General features: G+C 47.3%; 1 protein-coding gene across 9 annotated transcripts in view; it reads right to left on the bottom strand.

Moving 5' to 3' along the window:
* Positions 1-4,818: 4,818 nt before the first annotated feature.
* Positions 4,819-20,740, bottom strand: part of LOC145643233 (pleckstrin homology domain-containing family G member 5-like) — a 43,861-nt gene continuing 27,939 nt past the window's right edge. For 6 of the 9 annotated variants that reach the window (XM_081709791.1, XM_081709792.1, XM_081709789.1 and 3 more), the window contains 14 exons: positions 19,928-20,094; positions 11,237-11,413; positions 10,341-10,502; positions 10,131-10,226; positions 9,592-9,792; positions 9,377-9,487; positions 9,133-9,282; positions 8,686-8,823; positions 8,442-8,561; positions 8,201-8,333; positions 7,934-8,049; positions 7,609-7,766; positions 6,433-7,413; positions 4,819-6,178 (listed from right to left, as the gene is read on the bottom strand). In XM_081709791.1, the coding sequence (XP_081565917.1) occupies positions 6,169-6,178; positions 6,433-7,413; positions 7,609-7,766; positions 7,934-8,049; positions 8,201-8,333; positions 8,442-8,561; positions 8,686-8,823; positions 9,133-9,282; positions 9,377-9,487; positions 9,592-9,792; positions 10,131-10,226; positions 10,341-10,502; positions 11,237-11,413; positions 19,928-20,094 (2,720 nt within the window). In that variant the 3' untranslated portion in view covers positions 4,819-6,168. Of the gene's footprint in view, positions 6,179-6,428; positions 7,414-7,608; positions 7,767-7,933; positions 8,050-8,200; positions 8,334-8,441; positions 8,562-8,685; positions 8,824-9,132; positions 9,283-9,376; positions 9,488-9,591; positions 9,793-10,130; positions 10,227-10,340; positions 10,503-11,236; positions 11,414-19,927; positions 20,095-20,740 lie in introns of those variants that run through there. The other 3 variants (XM_081709797.1, XM_081709790.1, XM_081709794.1) reach the window with 2 other exon arrangements.

Genomic DNA, 20,740 nt, shown 5'->3' with positions numbered 1-20,740 from the left:
TAATTAAACCACCAAACAAATAGCAATTGTAAAACTAAGCTACTCCTATCAATGTTTCTATATCTCGCCTGTGGTAGCAAGTCATATCACATCAATTTGCACGTATCCAGCATAATGGACATCATTTATAGGCCTATAATTGATCAAATAAAAAGCCCTGTTACATAAAGAAATGTTGGAAAGCATATAATAACTTGGCATAGTTACTAGCGTCGACGTTACAGGTGAAACTGGAACTTTTGTAAAGGTACTTCCTTCGTTGGTCGAGCAACTAGGGATCGCGGTCTGCAATCACGCGCCCTTCGCCCTTTTTTTGCTGTTTTACCAATCACTTGGAGGTTTAAAATGCACAAGTGTTAGAGGTCCAAATTTAGGTCTAATAAGAGGTCCAGTGTTGCAAAATTTGAAAAATGTAATCCACCTTTTTTAGGTGGCGCTTATTGCGGCAAAGGGTGATATCACAGACACAACAGGCTACGCCATAACTCACAGCGTAGTGGATATGAACGAAAATGCATTCCCTTCACACCACAAACCTTTCGTCATTAGGCCTTTTAAAATACATTTCCCCTTTTCATTAAGAAATGTTTGAATCCCATTAAAATACAATGTTAAAATAAGACTAAGCCTCTTATGTGCTGGTACAATTACAATAACCTTGCCAGATGTGTTCATAAATTGTACTTTCTCAAGCTAGGTGCGTGATGAATAGTTGTGACCACCAGAAAGGAGGGGAAACACCCTAAATATGCTGCACATCTCAAATAAACCAGTGCTCAGTATTTACACATTTGTTATGAGTCATGTAGATAATTTTAAGATGAAATGACTCGTGCAGGGCCATTCTCTATGAATACGCAAGTCACTAAACAGGGGGGAAACCGTCTGTGCTGTGCATCTTTTCAGGTTTCAGATTTTTATCCGGTCGTCTCCAGAATCCCATGGCTGAGGTAGCGTTAGCTAATGAACCCAGCTGCCAAGGTCAGGTGGCATGTTAATAGGCATCTGTTCCCATGGTGATCCACGCCATATGGCTCCCACTTGTCATTGGTGTCTTTTGATGGCATAGAGCGTTGTAAACACTGTAGTTCATCATTCCTGAGCCCAAACACATCCAATTTCACATAATTCTAATCACCTAGGCATTTAGTGAAGCAGCCACTGGCAAAATAGCAGTGGTTTAAGCTCTCTAATACAAGCAGTTACAGCATAAGGACATGGAGGTCAGGGCTCAGAGCACGGACAGGATGGGCAGACAATAGTGACTACATCATTTCATTCCCTTGGTGGCACAGAATGCTGGGATTGGCAACATTTAATAAATGAAAGTGCACCCATAATCTGGATTTGCCAAAATGCCCTTTTGTGTTAATCAGACTTTTTTTTTTTTCTTTTTTTACAGCATTTGACATCTGTCACAAGGAGTTGTTAACTCTGTAATGACCCTACAGACCTAGATTTTATATGGAGGTACCTGCTGTCTGCACTGAAATCTTTTATTAACTGTTTTATTAAAAGAGTTTAAAAACACATCATTTTGTGTATTCTAAACAAAATGCTCTAGACACAACTGTGTGCTGAATAATAGGCATTTAGTGAATTTCTTGAACTGTCTTGTCGACACTCAATACCCACTTAATGACCACATCTACATCGATTAGAAAGAGTTTCGCGGTATGAGTGTTGGCGGAGGCGTTACTGTTGCCGAGTTGAGAGCGGGGACAGGTGACGATGGCTAGGGAAAACTCCCTGAACGGGATTAAGAAAGAAACCTCTGGAAAACCAAGACTCAAGAGGGAACCTGTCCTCCATTGGGCAGCCCAACAAGTACCAATACATACTTTTTTACGGAACTGAGCAGTCACTTACATTTACCTGACGCTTTTGACTGAAAACAACTTAAGCAATTGAGGGTTTTTTTTTACAACATTTATAACACTGAGGGTTAAGGGTGTTGCTCAGGGGCCCACCAGTGACAACTTGGCAGTGGTGGGGCTTGAACCAGCAACCTTCCAATCACATCAAGTACCTTAACCACTGAGCTACCACTGCCCATGTCAGTCTAGATGTGGAGCCTCAGTTACTCCAGCGGGTCTAGGGAGGCCCACAGGCACTGGCCAATCAGGAGGCATCAGAGGACGGCACAAACAAATTCTGCATAACAAATGGGCTAATATTTTAAACATGAATAAAGGTTTCCAATCAAATGGGTATAATTATGTATGCTTCACAGGAGTGTCGATGCAACAGTGATCCAAAACAAGATTTTCCAATTTTACTTCTAAAAGACTATGGTATGCCATAAAATTTGGAAAAAATATCTCTTTTCCTGACCAATAAAGTAATATAAGATGCAATTTTATGCGCAAAAAAAAAATTTTTAAAACGTCCTACACAAAAAAAGATGAAATTATGCAGTTCCTCCTACTATTGTCATGATGGAATAATTAAAAACTGAATAGCAAATATAATAATAAGTGAATCGTGTTCAGAACCTTCACAACATTAATATTGTGTAATTGAAATTACAATTCTTGCCCTTTAAAATCAGCTAATGGTTTAACCATTTTTCAGGTCTGGGAAAATTACATCAAAATTGTAGTCAGTGAAATTAAAGAGAAATAACAGGACCATCATGGAGAGAAGCAGTTAACTACATTTTAGAGGAGAAAATTTCAATGATTAAATAACATCTAGCAAGATAATGACAGTTTGAGTCAGCTGTCAAACAGCTAACAGCTGTCACACTCAGGTGGGATTTAGAACAATTAACAAAATTGTCATTTGATTTTAAAATACGTAGAATGTAACTAGCCGATTTAATTAAATCACCACATTACTTGGTAACAGGAAAATAATGTAATTGCTTTAAAACTACACTGGGACTATAAATAAAACTACAAGTTACAGAGAAACATTACTACATCTGTAGGTTCGTGTGATCATTCTACTAGGTTGATAAGATTAGATTGGTAGTCATAGATGCAGAAATTCATTGTTATACACACTATCTTCTCTGCTTGTACATACAATATCTCCTACTCACTCACACAGCTAACCAAATCAGACTGTGTAATTTACTTTACGGTTCCTGAAGCAAGATGCATTTTCATAATTAAAGTCCAGCGTATCAGCAGTGGAGCATAAAATAGTTTCAGAATGCAGGATTACATTGGTAAATCCCACTCAGCCAGATGTGGTAACAGGGGAGTAGAGATGAGATTAAGGGGGCGGGGCGGGGGGGGAATCCCACAGGCCAGAATGCTGCCTAAGGATTAAGGCCTTGTGTGGAGTCAACATGCTGTAATCCACCGATTAGCTGATATAATCATCCATAAATACACCTTGACCTGCTCATAGTATGGACTGAAAGCAAAGGAGCTTCTCATTTGGTCACTGTGGTTCTTCTGCAGAAACACACTGCTTCAGACATTCCAGATGGAGATGAAGATGAAGGTTAGATAGCTAGAACCACAAAAGAAGCATAGAATCCCCAAAATCATAATTTATTAATCGAGCTCCTGAAAAATCCAAAATCTTTTTAAAATTATTGGCAGTAAAACCACACAAGAAAATACACTGTGCAGTATATGCAAGACAAGGAGAAATGACTAGTTAAGTACATTGCTGGGGTATGCATTTCAGTTATAGTTTATGTTTTGGCAAATTAAAATATGATGTAATGCTTGGATTGGAATCATGCTTAAAAACATCCTCATACTAATATTTAGGATGCTCTCTAGGGGTTATAATTAGGAGAACAATGAAGGCACTACTTCTGATTTGGTGGATGCTCATTGGATTACTTGCAGAAAGTGTAGTTGAATGTAATAAAATGGATCAGCATTCAAATCTGAATATATTGTAAAATGTCTTTTTATTTTGCAAGTCACTTAAAGACCATTCCCTGATATTGGGAACAAAGTTAATTTGGTTCTTAGCAGATTGACCTCTTAGCAATTAGATTTTCAGTAAACAAAAGACTACAAAACAAAAAAAACATTAGTTCTGAAATAAACAATACATTTACAACAAACCATATTTCTCACACACATTATATATATATATATATATATATATATATATATATATATATATATATACATATATATATATATTAAAAAAAACACACCAAGATTAATAAATATGACGATTTTTTTTAAACATATGCACAGTATTAATTTTGGCCAGCTTTACAAAAAGTACATTTAAGGTTTACCAAATCTGGCAGAATTGAACTTTAACACCTCTAGAGCAGTATTAGTAATGTCATTAATTGTTTTTATTTAAAAAACAAACAAACAAACAAACAAACCCCTTGAATTGTACCCTGAGGTTTCCAGGTAAATTATAATCTTAGTCGAAGTCCTATAACACTGTCAGCGTTTAGTATGAGATTCTAAAGGAGTGGTTGCTATAAGTGCTGCTCTAGCGTCAGGCTGTTGTCCCTGAACCATAAAACTAAACCGAATAATGGCAATGTTGAGACAGGCGTAGACTCACCTTTACTGGCAAACGTCTGTAGTGAACCCTGTAGAGTGAAGTCTAGTTTTCTCAATGATGTAAAAAGACACTTTAGTAGCTGCTAAAGTTTCTTTAGTGTAATGCTAAGAAGCCAAAGGATGGGAACGGCTACCTTAGAGGCTTCTCACTGCTCCACTGGCAATAGATGAGTTCCATTATACTTTAATCTCTATGCCTGGGATGCAAATCCAAGTAATCACTTCTTATATTCTGCAGTTGTTTCAGATCACCTGTTCGTTTTTTTTTTTAAGCAGTAAAGGGGTCTACAAGCAAGGTCACTGAGGATGAATAAGCTTCACACACACACACACACACACACACACACACACACACACACACACACACACACACACACACACACACACACAGAGAGAGAGAGAGAGCTTTACACCCAAGTTAACTTGGTGGAAGAACAGGGCTTTAAACCTAAATTAAGGAACTTAGCTGAGGAACAGCGCTTTAAACCCAAGTTAAGGAACTTAGCTGAGTAACAACACTTTAAACCCAAGTTAAGGAACTTAGCTGAGGAACAGCGCTTTAAACCCAAGTTAAGGAACTTAGCTGAGGAACAGCGCTTTAAACCCAAGTTAAGGAACTTAGCTGAGGAACAGTGCTTTAAACCCAAGTTAAGGAACTTAGCTGAGGAACAGCGCTTTAAACCCAAGTAACTAATATGGTCCTCAAGTTCTTTGTTGCTTATATTTAGAGTTCATCTACCTTGCCATCTGAAATACCATTCAAATAGTTTTTACTTTGGTTTAGTTCGTAGGTTAAGTCAACATTTGATGCTCACATGCACATGCACAAGCACATGCACGTATGCTTGCACATGCATGCACGCACAAAGTATTGGTCAACACGGATTTCTTTCAATTACATGAACTGTGCATCTGCAGACCGAGCCCCAACTCAAACAGGCAGATCCAACAAGGCTTTCTGGCCTTTGTGTAAATGAGGGACCATCAGTGCCTTTGAGAACTGTGGGGAGTTTGCGCTCTCCGTAACCCTCAATACCTCGTGGGAGGTCCATGGAGAGGGGTCAGCTGGAGCCTGCCCTGAGCTGACTCCTTTAGAGGCCACAAGCGTGAGGGCACGGGCGCATGCGCGCCAGCTCCGTTACCCACAGACACCAAAATGAAACGCCAAGCGGGTGGGGTCCTCACACGGAACACCAGTGAGGAAAGAAGGAACAAAGCCCCTTGAAGGGAGAGTCACTGCCGAGCTTCTCAAAGCAGTAGTGATGGGAAGTCCAGGGAGATGCAGCGTGCGCTCCAACCGCATGCTCTGCCACTTTTCTTTTCATTCTGATTCCATATCAACCATCCTTCTGTCTTCCAAAACGGCCGATCAGCTCCAAGTGCACAAAATGGGACAGACCTTGGCATGAAACTTGACCACTTTCCTAAGAAAGTGTCAGTCAGTATCTGCTTTACCTGAAAGTTTAGCCACCCACCTGCCCCCAACAAAGTTACTTGTGATACAAAGTGCAAAGAGTCCTCGAGAGCGTGCCTCAGCCCCGCCGGATTTGGGGTGGGAGTGGCGATGACAGCAGGAGAGTACACTAGTCAGAGGGCATTCGTGCGGGGGGAGTTCAGTCCTGTGGGGTGACGTGGGCATCGTCAGCGTCAGGTGGAGCGTCCAAGGCTACACCTCCCTACGGACAAACACAGAGTCAAAGTCAGAAAGTCAGCAAGTGAAGGGAATTTTGGTAAACACTGAGTGACTTTTTATAATGACTGTAATATGACATCTGAGAGGGTATTTTATCTACTACTACATCTGAAGCAATTTTACCACAGACCACACATCAGAACACAATTTAAATACGAAACGTATTAAAGGGCAAACGATTTGTATTTTAAATGTTCAACGGCAAGCTGAACTCTTGGAGGCACGCGTGGGACTCACGAGGCTGTGAGGGTGGAGTTGAGCACCAGTGTGGTTCGGATTCTGCACAGCTGCGCCATGGTCAGCTTCTTCTTCTGCTGCGGCGAACTCTTTCCGCAACCCCTGTCCTCCTCCGACGCGCTGCAGCTCCCCTCCGCATCCGAGCAGCCATAGCTCATTTGGCCCCTCTTGTAGTCGCCCCTGGCACGGCGCAGAGTGTCCGCCAGCAAGGTGGCGGGAAGGCTGTGCGACAGCTGGCAGCTTTCCTCTTTCTCCATGTCTGGCAGGGGCGCCTCCACCTTGTGCCCTGCGCTGCTTGGGATCAGTTCGCACAGGCTCCTGCTATGCCCCAGCCCACCGTCCGGCCACTGGGGGCTCACCCGGGCAGGCTCGGTGTCGGCGCGTGCCAAGGGGCGACTGCCGTTGCCACTGACGCACTGCAGCAGGTTGTCCTCCGAGCGGCACTTGAACGCCAACCTCTGGAGGCAGGGCAGGCGGAGCTGCACGGGCGCGCGCCGACGCGGCTTCAGGTGGCGCGCGGGCGAGAGCAGCGAGCAAGGAGAGCCCCTGTTCTCTGCCCCCTCCTCCTCCTCCTCCTCCTCCTCCTCCTCCTGGTCCTGGTCCTCCAGCTCCTCCAGCTCCTCCCCTCGGTCGCCTCCTCTTTCTCTCTCTCCCTCCTCCTCGTCCTCCCCTCCTCCCCCCGTGCCCACCGACACTTCCTCCTCGCTGGTGGCCGTCAGCGTCTGCATCTCCAGCAAGGACTCGGGCGAGAGCGTTCCGTAGGCACTGTCCACGGACACGGAGCGGCGCTCCGAGCTCTGCGGCAGGGGGTCGGCCTCGCCCGCGCCCTGGGCCTTCTGTGAGCCCGGGGCCACGGGGCTGCCGTCGGGAAGGGGCATCGGGGTCACAACGGGGTCGGCCTGCAGAGTGGACGAATCCAAGCACGCTTCCGACTCGTCTGCGTCCATCACTGAAAGCGTCTCGGTGGAGCCATCCGAGCTTCTGAAAGTGGAGTAGAAGGAAAAAATTAAGAAAAAAAACCCAAAACACACACCGTCCAATCTCAGCATTAGGTGCAGGACCATAAGCCCATGAATAACCAGACAGCTTTAACCTGTATAATCCTGTCTGTTAGAGTATGCAGGGACAAGGCTGATCCTGGGTCAGTTTTCTAAGCGGATTTAAAGGAACGTGTACCCCGTGTGATGCTGCTCTTTGTTCTGGAGCCGTGGGGAGCTGGCGGTGGAGGTGCAGCTCTCTTCGCCTCGCTCGTCCTCCTCCCCGTCCTCTAGCCTCTGCCTCAGTCTGGCCCTCCGACGGCGGCCCTCCTCTGACCGCAGACGCTGTAGCTGGCTCTGGAATAACAAAAACAAACACAGCCATGCAGTCAGTCAGGAGGTCTGCTCTGCCACCCACGAACCTGCGAAGAGCACGCTCAGCACGGGCCTGAGAGCCACGAGGCGAACCCATGCAATCGAGAGAAAATCCACGCCTATAGTCTTTCGTGACTGAAGGCACAAACCTGTGCACTGGAGAGTGCATCTATCCAGCTTCTCCCCTGGGGGGCGCTGTTGGCCTGGAACGAGTAGGCAGCCACAGCACTTTTGAACTCGTTGAGGTAAATGAGGACGAAAGAGCCTGTGTGGAGAACAGCAAACATAAAGGCGACGTTGGAGAATGAATGACCACTTTACCATTGGAACTGATCTGGATCTGAATGTTGTGGCTCAGTGAATAAACCATCATTAATGAAAGTGGTAAACAACAACAACAATTAACAGTCACCAACCTGGGTCTTTCAGTTCCCTGCACACAACGTTCTGAACAAGGAGGGGTGGTCTGATCACTTTCACCTTCTCGACGCGCTTGACTGGTTTAGTGACGAGCAGGAGGTCGGTAAATAGGAAGCAGTAAACGTCCATCTGCAGAGCACACAGCAGGTCAGCAGGGGGGCACGCTTGCCTTTGCCCCGAGCTCGGGGTTGTTTAGAGGGGTCACTGAAAAGATTGCTCGGAAAGTGGCGCCATTACCCGGCTGTCTTTGCCTTCTTTCATGCGCAGCGCCCCCTCCAGGTGGAGCTGTCTAGTCTCCTCCGGAGAGGTGTCAATCATAGGAGCCATCAGGTCAATGTGGTTGAACTCTCTCAGGATCTGAGAGCAGAGAAGTGAAGTGTGAACGCTTAAAAACGCTGCTAATGAAATGAAATGGATGAACACAGCACGGTGATGAACGCGGTGCTCTCGGTCAGGTTCTTGGACGGGAAGGAGATCTCACCCTCTCCACCTCCTCGGTGCCGCCCTCCACCGCCTCGTAGCTCTCCACGCGAGCCGAAATGGCTGCCAGCTTCTGCTGCTCCTGCTTCTGCTGCATCTGAGTGTCCACGCTGTTGATGAAGCTATCCACACACGCCAGCTGTGCAGCACGCGCACACACACACACACACACACACACACACACACACACACACACACACACACTTCTTCAATAGTGTAAAAACTATACTAATATCTAGAGACTCTTACACAACGCTATAAATGAGGGATGCCTGATTTTTGGAGGACCAGCCACTCCACTGTCCTTTGATGATTTCCACGCTCACACACACCTAAACCAGCAGCTGTTAGGAGGCAGCTTTGGCAGATGTGTGGGAGCGGGGACATCAGCAGACGGGGGGTGGGGTGGGGTGTGTGTAGTGGGCCGCACAGGCTCCGTCTCCCTCACCATGCTGAGCAGGGCGTCTTTGGCGGCAGGCTCGTCCGTCTTCTTCAGGATGGTCTTGAGCAGCAGTGGGTACTTGGTGAGCCTCTGGTGTGGCTTCACCAGCATGTCGGCCAGCTTCAGCCTGGCGCACTGCTTGTTGCCCTCGGCCCACTGTGCACAGGAGACGAGAGGCGCTTCAGCTCAGCCGGGGTTCAAACGAGGGGTCAGGCAGGAAAGCGCAGAGGCGGAGCGGGAGGGGACTCACCGTGATGTAGATTCTGAAGAGCTCGTTGTCCCGTAGCTGGCTGCGCATGTACTCCATGCATCGCTCCTCCTCCATGCAGTAACGTAAGTAGGGCTGGAACCGTGAGCCAAACTGCGCGAGTGCACACAAACACACACCCCACCGCTAAGACGGACGAACGGACGGGCGGACGTGTATATGCGTGTCTAAAGGTGTGGTGACAGGGTTAAACTCACCGTCTGGAAGCCCTGTAGCAGGTGCATGGGGTCCAGGAGGCTGCGGTCTCTCCGCGCTCGCTCCAGTACCGGTTCCATGACCTGGACCCACAGTGTGGCATGCACACGCACCAGGTCCTGGATGTTGCTGAAGAGTTTGCCTGGCTCCACCTCGCTCAGCAGTCCACAGTCCTGCAGGTGCAGCAGGCCACATAGGAACAGCTGCGGACACACACACACACACACACATATATATATATATATATATATATATATATATATACACACACACACACACACACACACACACACACACACACACACACACACACACACACACACACACACACACACACATCAAACACTTTGCTTACACTGCCCAAGAAGTGTCAGCATGACTTGGCATAGCTGAAAGAGTTCAAAGCAGGGAAAAAAAAAAACCCCCAAAAAAAAAATTGCTGAGGTCTGATCTGTCCATAAATCTACCCCAAGAGTCATTTTACACAGTAGATTATGCAGACTGGGAGAAAGGAATGATCCAGTGGAAGACGCTGACTTACATCAGTGATGACCTTGAGCTTCTTGATGTAGGTGGCCTCGGTGTGGATCAGCTCCCATATCGCCTCCTGCTGGTGGACCTGCCGCCGGCTCAGAGTCTACAACACATCACCGCATCCATTTAGCCAGGCATACGAAGGACGAATGTTTGTGCGTATGTGTGCGTGCAAGTTGAGTGTGTGTGTGTGTGAGAGAGACGGAGAGTGCACCACCTCTGGATTCTCCAGGAGCTGCTGCCAGCTGTCCTCCAACGTCAGACCTGGCTCCTCATCGTCCTCCTCCCAGGAGTCCTGGTGGAAGGACGACACCTTGGGCAAGCCGTTGTACGTGTAGAACTGGAGTCGGTTGTTAAGCAGCTCCACCCGGTCCAGCTCCTGCTCCCCACACACACACACACACACACACACACACACACACACACACACACACACACACACACACACACACACAGGGAGAAACACCAGTAGTTACCCACTGTATACATCAAATGTAAATGACTCCATGTGATCCATCACAGTTTCCACACAACAGGGCCCATCTCATTACCGCGTCACGCGTCTAGCTGGCTGGACAAGCCCAGATAGACAAAGACCTCCTCTGTGCTTTACCATGCCTTACAAGCACTTACAAGAGCTTTTCTTTAACACATCAATCAATCCTGGCCTGCTGTGAACACACTCTTCTGAGGAGCTGCAGCTGATCACACCAATGTCCTTCCAGAGGACTGGACACTTACAAAAGAAAGCGTCAGTTGAGGTGGACGCACACAGACAACAGAGCGGCGAAACAAAGCCGATAAAGTGACAGAAGGCGGCCCTGGCCCGCTCCTGCATGGAGGTCAGGGGTCTCGCCAAAACGGGATGGCGGTTCCTCTGCAAAGGGGGTTGCTGGAGAACAAGCTAAGCACGAGTGACAGCTGAGAGTCGGCTACCCCTGCTCGCACGTCTGCTATGGGCCTGTGCTTGGGGCTGGTGGGGCTGTGTCAGAGCTGTAGAAAGATTTCCAGGAAACCGAAAGCGACAGCGGTCCTGGGAGTTACAGCTTAGTAAATGAGCTGTATAGCTTCCGGTCTGTGCACTAGCATTAGCGGAAGCATGGAAATCCCCACCTTGCCCGCTCCCGAGGGGAAGAAGAAGCCACTGAAGCGGCTGGCCGGACGGTTCTTGGGAACGCCGAGAGGCGCCACGGAGGGCAGGGAGCCCCCGAGCTGAGCCAAGGAGTCTGGGGACGGGATGCTGGCATCACCCAGGAATTCCATCATGTTCTTGCGCCGACGCGCCTGACCCTGTTTGGGGTAGGGGGGAGAGAGAGAGAGAGAGAGCTATGAGTGTGATTATGACAGTAAAGGATGACGCATAGTCACAAAGTTGGTCACATGGGTTTCAGGAAAGATGGGTACAGGAGAGAGAAACAGGAAAGGGAGGGAGAGAAATGGACAGGTTGCCAGACATTCAGAACTACAGATCAACAAGGACAGCAAAAAGAAAGAAAGAAAAAAAAAACATGGAGGGGATATAAGCAGAGAACAAATATTCATCTTGCATTATTCAGCTGGCGGGCTGAATTGGATAGGGGTTCTAGTAAACCGTGAACAATGGGGAGCTGCAGAATCGTAAAGCATGTTGACACAGTACTGCAAACTAGCACTAAACCTATTACAGCATCTTCAGGGGAAAAGTTGCATTCTGACACAAATCGACAATGGTCCCCTATTGTACCCAGATTGCACTGATCATCTATCATGACATACAGCCCCCCCCCCCACCCCACCCCACCCCCCCCCCCCACACACACACACACACCGTGTTAATTTGCTTTATGACAGCTGGTGCGCTGAATGAACTGTGGCTACTGTCATTGGCATTTTCCAAGCGTCCACGAGATGAGCGGCAAACCTCTCTATCCACAGCACAGGAACTGTGTTCCCCAAATTCCTGTCCCCTACTAAAGACCCTGGAACATTCCAAGGATTGTGAGGAATTACATGGGTCAGGATACAAAACAGGAAACCGGCTTAGGGGGCGGGGGGAGGTCCACACGTACAAAAACACCATACTCCATATGGAATCGTCTGTGCTGGGCTATGCGCTCGATGCTTGGCACATGCATGACAAACAAGCTCACTGATCTCACGTTTTCAAACAGACAGCAGCATCATGAACGTACAGCTCCTGAACAACACAGGTGATGTCTACCTGCTCAGAGGCCCCGGGAAGAAGCTGTGGACATTCAGTACTGCGAGAGAGGCAATACACCCTATTATTTTCTAACTTCCAACGGGTTCTCCACGAGTCTGTTTACAGTAAACTACATTAGTGGTATGCCCTGCTGAATTTAGTGGTTGGCTCAATCAAATCCTTGTTATAAACAAACATTCTTGTGAAACAGCTTGTCCAATAATATACAAATGAAAGCAATACTGGGAGGATTGGAGGCGGTGGTAGATGAGGGGATTTCTAAGGAATCTGGAGCAAGAGGATGATGACAGGAAGTGTCCCTACTCCAAGGAGGAAGGAAAGCAAGAACCCCTAATGAGTTACAGATACTACTACAATTCACACAAATGGAGCGGTATTTAAAAATAAATAGGTTATTTAAAAATATATACATCTAGATCAAATGACTAAATCTGGTCAATAAAAACCAGAACTTGAAAACAATCTGGTTTTCAGTGCTTGAAAAAAGTTCTTACACAGTCAAGCAAGACTTTTGCAATCAAGAATGAAATGATTTTATACAAAATAATAGTAAACAGAAGTCGTCTTCAGGGGAGAAAGCGCTGAGACACCTCGACATCGTTATCAACTCAATCACGTGACTGCAGTCGATGCTTTCCAAACCTGTGCTTCAGACCAGAAAATTCACCGTCTGCTGAAAACCGGAATGACAAGTAGTAAATCATAGATACACACGAGGATTACCAGGGAATTAGCGATACTCACTGTGGAAGCAAGAGTCATGGGAAAAGTGAGGAAGACCATTGTAATCCTTCAGCTGGCCTGGCAGAGCCAGCTGTTTCTCTCTCTCTCTCTCTCTCTCTCTCTCTTTCCTATCCCCCTCTTTCCCTCCACATGGGTATGGTACCACTCCAGCAGCTGCAAGGGTAGAGACTGCCTACATTGCTACAAGGGACCACCTTAATGTCATGGCAACAAACAAGATCCTGTCCCATTGTGTGGGAGCAGGAAGAAAGGGGAGTGGCTAAAGGATGGCAGGAGGCTAATCTGCATATGTAGGAAGAGCCAATGGGCAGCGTCTGAGTAAAACATTCTTCTACCTCAGTGATACCAACTGTTTATTTAGAGGCTTTTGTATTGTTAGGACTCCTTGAACAATGGCCTTCACATCCCCTTCTCGAGGGGAGTGGGATTCGTTTCTAAATGAAAAGCACCAATGACCTCTGATTGTCAACAAAAGATACGACACCTGTTATACAAGGCTGATACGGCCCCCGACACCCCTCTGTTAAACACGGCTGATACGGCCCCCGATACCCCTCTGTTAAACACGGCTGATACGGCCCCCGATACCCCTCTGTTAAACATGGCTGATACGGCCCCCGACACCCCTCTGTTAAATATGGCTGATACGGCCCCCCCGACACCCCTCTGTTAAACATGGCTGGTACGGCCCCCGACACCCCTCTGTTAAACATGGCTGATACATCCCCCGATACCCCTCTGTTAAACATGGCTGGTACGGCCCCCGACACCCCTCTGTTAAACATGGCTGATACGGCCCCCGACACCCCTCTGCCACTGTCCTGTGTTTACCTCTTGGACTATAAGACTTGCATGAAATGGTCTGTGTGTTTTATTTTTAAGTGCCTCTTACAGTCAAACAAATTTTCTGTGGAGGCTTAAACTAACACCTAGTCCTAAAGATGGAATGTAATGGACAACGATTTATGAGTTTGATTCCTTCACAGTATGTCCAAGTCTTGTTTAACAATACATTTCAATGTAGAGTTATTTAAACATCCATAGTAAATTAAATGAAACTATGCCATGGTGAAAATGACATTGGTGGGTATGTGGGTGTGTGAAAGAGTGAGAGAGAATAAAAAACACCTCAGTAAAGCAGGCAGACCTCGTCAATCTTCACAGGGAGGTGTCCTCTGCTTGAGGCAAAGGGGAAACCCCACTCTACATGACAGTTGCTTTACTGAACTTTCCTGTACTTGACATCTGCACATAAATAATGAAACTAAAGCTTTCCGGGAACATGGAAGTAATATTGTACTTTTGACTTCCTTCTAATCTCGTGAATCGCTGACTTGGAATGCTTTACACTGCTCCGGGACCTAAATCACAACATTAAGTCATCCAGTTCCTTTACCAAAATACAGCAGAACTATGTGGATCTCTCGGACCAATACCCTGGCAGCAGTGGGACGCACAGCGGGAACCTCAAAGATCCGGTGGGAATGTTGACAGCGACGGATCTGATCGGCACACTTGCTCATAGATCTTTTCAGGTTCAGTAACTTACCATTTATACCAAGATGCTGGTGAAATGCTGGCGTGTCTGTTTAGCAATACTAAAACTTACAGCAGTGCTGGACACACTGTAAGACTCAAAGTCTGGCCTGCTCGTACAATAAAGATGAAACGGTCCTTGATCAGCCTTTGATTAATGATGGGGAAACAGCAGGGTGTTAAACACCCACCCCACCCCCACAATCTCACGTGTCAGGATGTGAGATCATATAAATCATGTGAAATGTACACAGCATGCACAGACACAGGACATGGAAGATCTGGAGAATGTGGCTTAAGGACGCATGAGAGAAAGGTAGAACAAAAATAACTAGAATCAAAAGACATGAATCGAGCGAAAGGCAAACAAGTTTGTGCTTCTCATGTTCCCTTACTGGCCCTCGTATGCCTAGCCTTGCCTGTCGACGAGGGCCAGGTCCCAGGGCTGGGTCCACACACTGGCTCACCTCCATCACCGCGCTGCTCGTCATAGCGTACGGGTGGAATAAAAAGCCATTGAGACTTCAGCACAGCAGATTAATCAGTGATCAAAAACAGCGACGACCCGGAGTCTTATCTCAGGACACCGATAAGGCTGCCCGTCACACAGAAAGCCCCAGGCCCGGTCATCAGTCGAAGCAGGGCTACTTCAGCTTTTCCACTGCATGCAAATTCTATTTCCATTACGCACTGTCTAGCGTTAAGCGAGCTGACGTCTACACATACGTTTCCAAAACGTACACCGAACCGAGCAACCCGAACTTCCACAAAAGATGACAAAAAGATAGCCTGCTGAAACCGGGTCACGCAACGGATCGATAACTGGCATAATGAAAGGTTAGAACACCATTTTTACAAGCAAGCTTGAAACCAAAACAATTTCACGTGATAAAGGTTGCCGCCACTTTCAAGCAAAACGCTACGCTTTAGCAAACCAGTTCTTTGCCCAGATCGAGCCAGTCAGTGATCTGTGCCGTTCCCCAGGGTCCTTCGCTAGGAGCCCAGCCTTACCTGACACGGGGCGGACGGCTTCTGCTGCCCCGGCTCCGACAGGTTCTCGGGTACCATGCTCAGCAAGTCCCAACTGTGCCAGGAGGTGAGGCGTCCGAAACGCACCATCGGCCCACCGGCCACCAGTCGAGGAGCTCTCTGCCAAGCCCCGGCTCTCAGCTCTCTCTGACGCCCTCAAAGTGGAGTGCACCCAGCGTATGCTCAGACTGGGAGGGACGGTAGTCATACACTAGCTCCGCGTCGCTTCGGATGGCGCCGACCAAGCCACAGGGAAAGAGAGGTGGAAAGGCACCAACACGGAGTTGCTTCTGCAGCTACTGAGCCGCTCTGAGAGAGAGCATGACGCTATTAACACTGCAGATCTGTAGTACGCTGTACACTCCTCCCACCACAGCATGCATGTGCACGGCCACCCCCTTCCCCCCCAATACACACAGACACACATATTTACACACAAAGTTACAATGCCCCGCTGGAAACCACCATCTATCTGCACATCAAAAACTGCAGATACACAGCACACACAGCTGGGGAAACCTTCCACTGGAGAAAAGGAACTATCTGCTCAACAATTCAAACTTTCAGGAAACAAACGACTTCCATCAGATAAAACACAGTAGCACAGGCTTATTGCTTTAGGTGTTATCCATCTTAAAGTGGGAAAAGCAACGTACACAATCATCATCATCATCATTATCATCTGTAGCTGATTAAACTTGCTCTGATTTAAGCACGTGAGTATTCAATACCGCATACAGTGTCAAATTATCTACGTGTTGCAAAATTAAAATGATTTTTCAGTCACTTATCACAAACAGAGCTTTTTTTTAAATCACAGCAATTAGCTTCATCAGTAAAGCAATCAAGAAAAAGATAAGTCTGCGTTTTGCAAGTTGTGTATTCTCGCTGGTCCCCATTGTCTCCAACACAGGGGGTTGATAGCCTGAAACTAACTGCATAATAATCTGGTTAGCCTCAGTGCAAATCAGAACATCAATCAGGCCTGCACCCAGGGGGAGGGGCACATGAAAGCAGTGAGTGCGCTTTGTGGGGAACTACAGCGGTGTGAATAAGTGATAAGTACCACGTGTGGGCTTCCTTTCTTCTGTCGGCAGGCATCGCAGGCCTGGCTAGAATCAATACAAACACAGACTGTGGGATCCGCCGAGCAGACAGAGTGACCGTTTCAAAAGAAAAGTTCAGTTCTAAAAGAGGCAAAGAAAACAACTAAAGAAAAACAGCCTGTTGGGTCCATAAATGCCCATGGGGCCTACAGAAAAATGTAGGAACACATTACATCTTCTGTTTGGAAGAGGGTTAAATTAATAGTGTGCCGAAATGAGATCAGCCTGCTGTAACGAAGGCTAAAGGCAGCCACCCTATCCGGGACTCGAACCCAGGAGGCAAACTTGAGCTATGACCACTGGAATTTGATAGGATACGAACCCCGTCCTTCGGTGTCTGGATTCTGCCGGTGGTTTTTCCCAGCGTAGCCCCCACCGAAGGCCCCGGCTGTTCAGCGGGTGTTCCGCTTCGGTGGCGGAACAGCCTGAGACAGCACAACATCCCTCTCGCCTTAAAGCCCAGCCATTGCCGGCTTCCGCTCGCCTAAACATGACTGCCCCTTCTCCACCACAGTAAATGGATCTTTTTTTTTTTTTTTTCTTGGAAGAACTTTTGGCAAAATATCACTATCAAACCTGTGATTACTGGTATTTCATATAAATGTTATTTCTTATATGACACTGGCATGCTTTGTGTAACCCATGTAACTTCCTTAGGGGTAACGAGAGACGTCTTTGTTATGAGGACTCCTGAGATCAGGGTCTTTGCTGGGTCATCACCTTGCAAACACACATGTTCATGTACTCTCCGCTAGATCATGGTGATATGTTCCCCTCTGTCATACAGCCTACTCCCCCGAGGGCAAACTAGTGCCTATGATGTGATTTTTCCTGCCATTGTGCAACAAGCTCATCTCTGTGTCAGACAGGTAAACAGTTCAGGCCCGAGGGTGAGAACGGTCCAGCAGCGTGCGCGCTAACACCCACACAGGCACGTCCACGAAGGCCGTTCCCTGTGAGAAGAAAGAGCCAGATATGACACAACTGGAGTCCTGCATGAGACATCGCGGGAAGTCCCAGGAAGGGCCCGACGCATGCAAGTATTGCGTCATTGTGACTGGTAGTGTCTGCACATTGAGCCATGTACAGACATGGGAGAGATGAACCTGAGCAGTGTGTACCAAGATCATAGAGGAAGAAGCGTCAGAACATGGACGCGGCTTTTACCAGAAAACCTACAATTGCGAGACATTTGTCTTTTAGTTACTCCGGCGGGGGGGGGGGGGGTGATTACATCAAACCGTAAAGCTCAAAAGGTCATCACAAGAGCAGGGCAGATATGAGGGCAGGAGAGCAGGAGCAGTGGCCTCGTTTGTAGACCCCCTCCGCCCCGATTGATCCACGGGCGCTTTTATTGTAAAGGTCAGGCCTTGGCGACAGGGAGCGAGACCCAGCTGGGAGGACGCTGCTCAGCGGGTGAAGCGTGGTCCGAACAGCGGGCGAGGCCCAGCAGCGGATTGTCATGTTGGGAGGTGCATGGAGGGTGGATGGGTGGTGGAGGGAGATGGAGGGAGGTATGAGGAAAGCCAGCCCGGAGCACCTCCTCACTGTGGTTAGCCTACTGGCAAAACTACAATGGTGAAAGTTATGAAAACGCTCAAAACTGGATCATATTATCGCATCCATTAAAAGCTGGAAATTTAGCCTTGAGGTTCTAATTATACTTTAGCTCCGCTTAGAGAAAGGCTGGTGATGGAATGCTATTTGCATGCAGCCGTAGAGTTATATTCATAACGGCATCAAAGAACAATGCGGAACATCTTTCAGGAGGAAAGACGGGGTGGATGGAATGCTGGGATCCGGCCTGGACTACTGGGACGGAAATGCGCCGTGTTCCATCTTCAGGCAGATTTGTGAACCTGTCTGCTTGTTCCCCAACAGCTGCACAGGAGGAATATTCAAATTGGCTTCACTCTAAATGGGTTGGAGCACAGTGGTCACCTTTAGGAGGTGTGAAGCAGAGTTCAAACCAGGTCACAGCCAAGAGATAACTCCATCCCATTTCCTGAGGCAGGGGATGCACTGCGGTGCACACTTGTGGACAAACGGGCAACTGCACTTGTTGGCACCCCTCAGGCAGTAACGTTGGACTCTGAAGTGCCCCCCCATCATCAAAGCCTACCTATAATAACTACAGAGGGGCTGACTTCACAAACAAAATGTTCCCACTTTGCATTAAAGTAATTTCTCTTTTACAGAGATCCAAGTGCTCATCATAAATTTCAACTTTCCAAGAAAACTCCAGACGGCTTTGGCTCAACGCTGGGTCTAAAGTCTCTCACCTGTGCTTTCTCCAAGAAAACTGGCCTGACAGTGGATTTGGGAGGCCAAAACCGCTTTCTACCCGCGTGTTAAGCGGAGAATAAGAGTGCATTTAAGCTGCAACGTGTACAGGCGTGTCCACGCGTTATGTAACTCTACAGAGACGTACGCAGTCCCGTGAGCCGTGGTGGAACGAGGACGAGTGCACGGCCTGAGAACGGAGTCTTGTGGTTTCACAGCTAATCCTCGCGGCCAAACCCGGAACGAAAGGCGGTGGGTATCGAGTATGGAGAACACGCCAGTTTGCCCGGGAGGCCGATGCAAACACACCACTGTTGGCACAGTGGGCCTGAACGTGCCAGGGAGCAGAATTTACCAACAGATTCCCGGACCGCAAACACTGAAGCTGAGCTGAAAATCCTTTGCTTAAAAGCAAAAAGGAGCATCATCTCAGCACAGAATGAGAAGGGGTAAAAGATTCCACGGTGATAAAATGCTACTCTACAGCAAGATAAAAATGGTAAAACAACTACAAATAATCTGAAACGGAGACAGAGTTCTTGCAATTTTAGCCCTGACAGCTTAAAAATAGTAATTGCGTGTATGCCCGCATGCATGCACGCACATTTATATTAATTTATATAAAACATTTTTTGAACACGTCTGTCCCTGTCAAGCCGTCAGGTTTGTGACCTCTTCGCTCAATACGGCAGACTAAGCACTTCCTCTCCCAGGGTGGCTTTTCCTGTTTGAAGCAATGAGGTCATATGCTTAACAGGAACAAACACTTGCTGAAAGGAGCCTAAGTCATCAACAGGAAAACCGTAGCACCAATGAAGCGTTAAAACCAGGTGAGACCGCCTCTCGTCAGACAGGGCCAAATGACCACATAGTGTGTGTGGGTGTGAAGGTGATGGTACTGACCAGGATGTCCACGTTGTCTTGGCGGGAAAGGGAGCCATGATCGACTTTGTCGTTGGTGGGGTTGAGGATATAGGGGCTGATCCCACTCGAGCTCTTTATGTTGGGCAGACTGAGGAAGCGCAAGTCTTTTACCCCCTGATCCACCTTCAACTCATCACCAGGACGAGCTGGAGCACGCACACGCACACACGCGCGCACACACACACACACACAAAAATCAATACAATACATTCAACCCAATCAACGTGCACAGCCTGAGACATCAGTAAATAATAAGTACTGAAACAAAACGAATCAATAAGTAATACTTTTACATAGGTAAGCAATAGTTAACAGGCAAACTCTTAAAAATCAAAACCTTGAAAATATTTCGGACTAGACTAGAAATTCATCTGCAAATCAAATGCAGTAAACATTTGTACTCAACATGAACATGCTGGGACTCTGACCAGATATGAGCCTTATTAGCCATCAGAAAGCAAAACAAGCTTTAATCCAAATACATACTTCCACACTAAACACAGGCATGCAAACAAGGCAAGTCTCTAAATACTCTAAATACTCACCACATCTCTCAGACGCTGGCATTTTTACCATTAACTGCACATGTTTATATCCACAAAAGCCTCTGTTAGTGCTGTATAGAAAGCTGAGGAACACGACTAGAGCTCTCAGAAGTCACCCTTGCGCAATCCGTACGAAGGCAAATTAGTCGGCTGTCCAAGTGGGCGATCAGAATCATTTAACTGTGTTTAAATCTCCTGTCTCACGTCAGCGACTGCAAATTACGCAGGCAGTGTCAAGACTAGAGCA

The sequence above is a fragment of the Electrophorus electricus genome, unplaced genomic scaffold, assembly GCF_041902795.1.
Source record: "Electrophorus electricus isolate QZ-2024a unplaced genomic scaffold, ASM4190279v1 Scaffold90, whole genome shotgun sequence".
In the NCBI taxonomy this organism is placed as follows: domain Eukaryota; kingdom Metazoa; phylum Chordata; class Actinopteri; order Gymnotiformes; family Gymnotidae; genus Electrophorus; species Electrophorus electricus.
The sequence above is the reverse complement of the archived record's forward strand: the minus strand, read 5'-3'. Positions and strand labels throughout refer to the sequence as shown.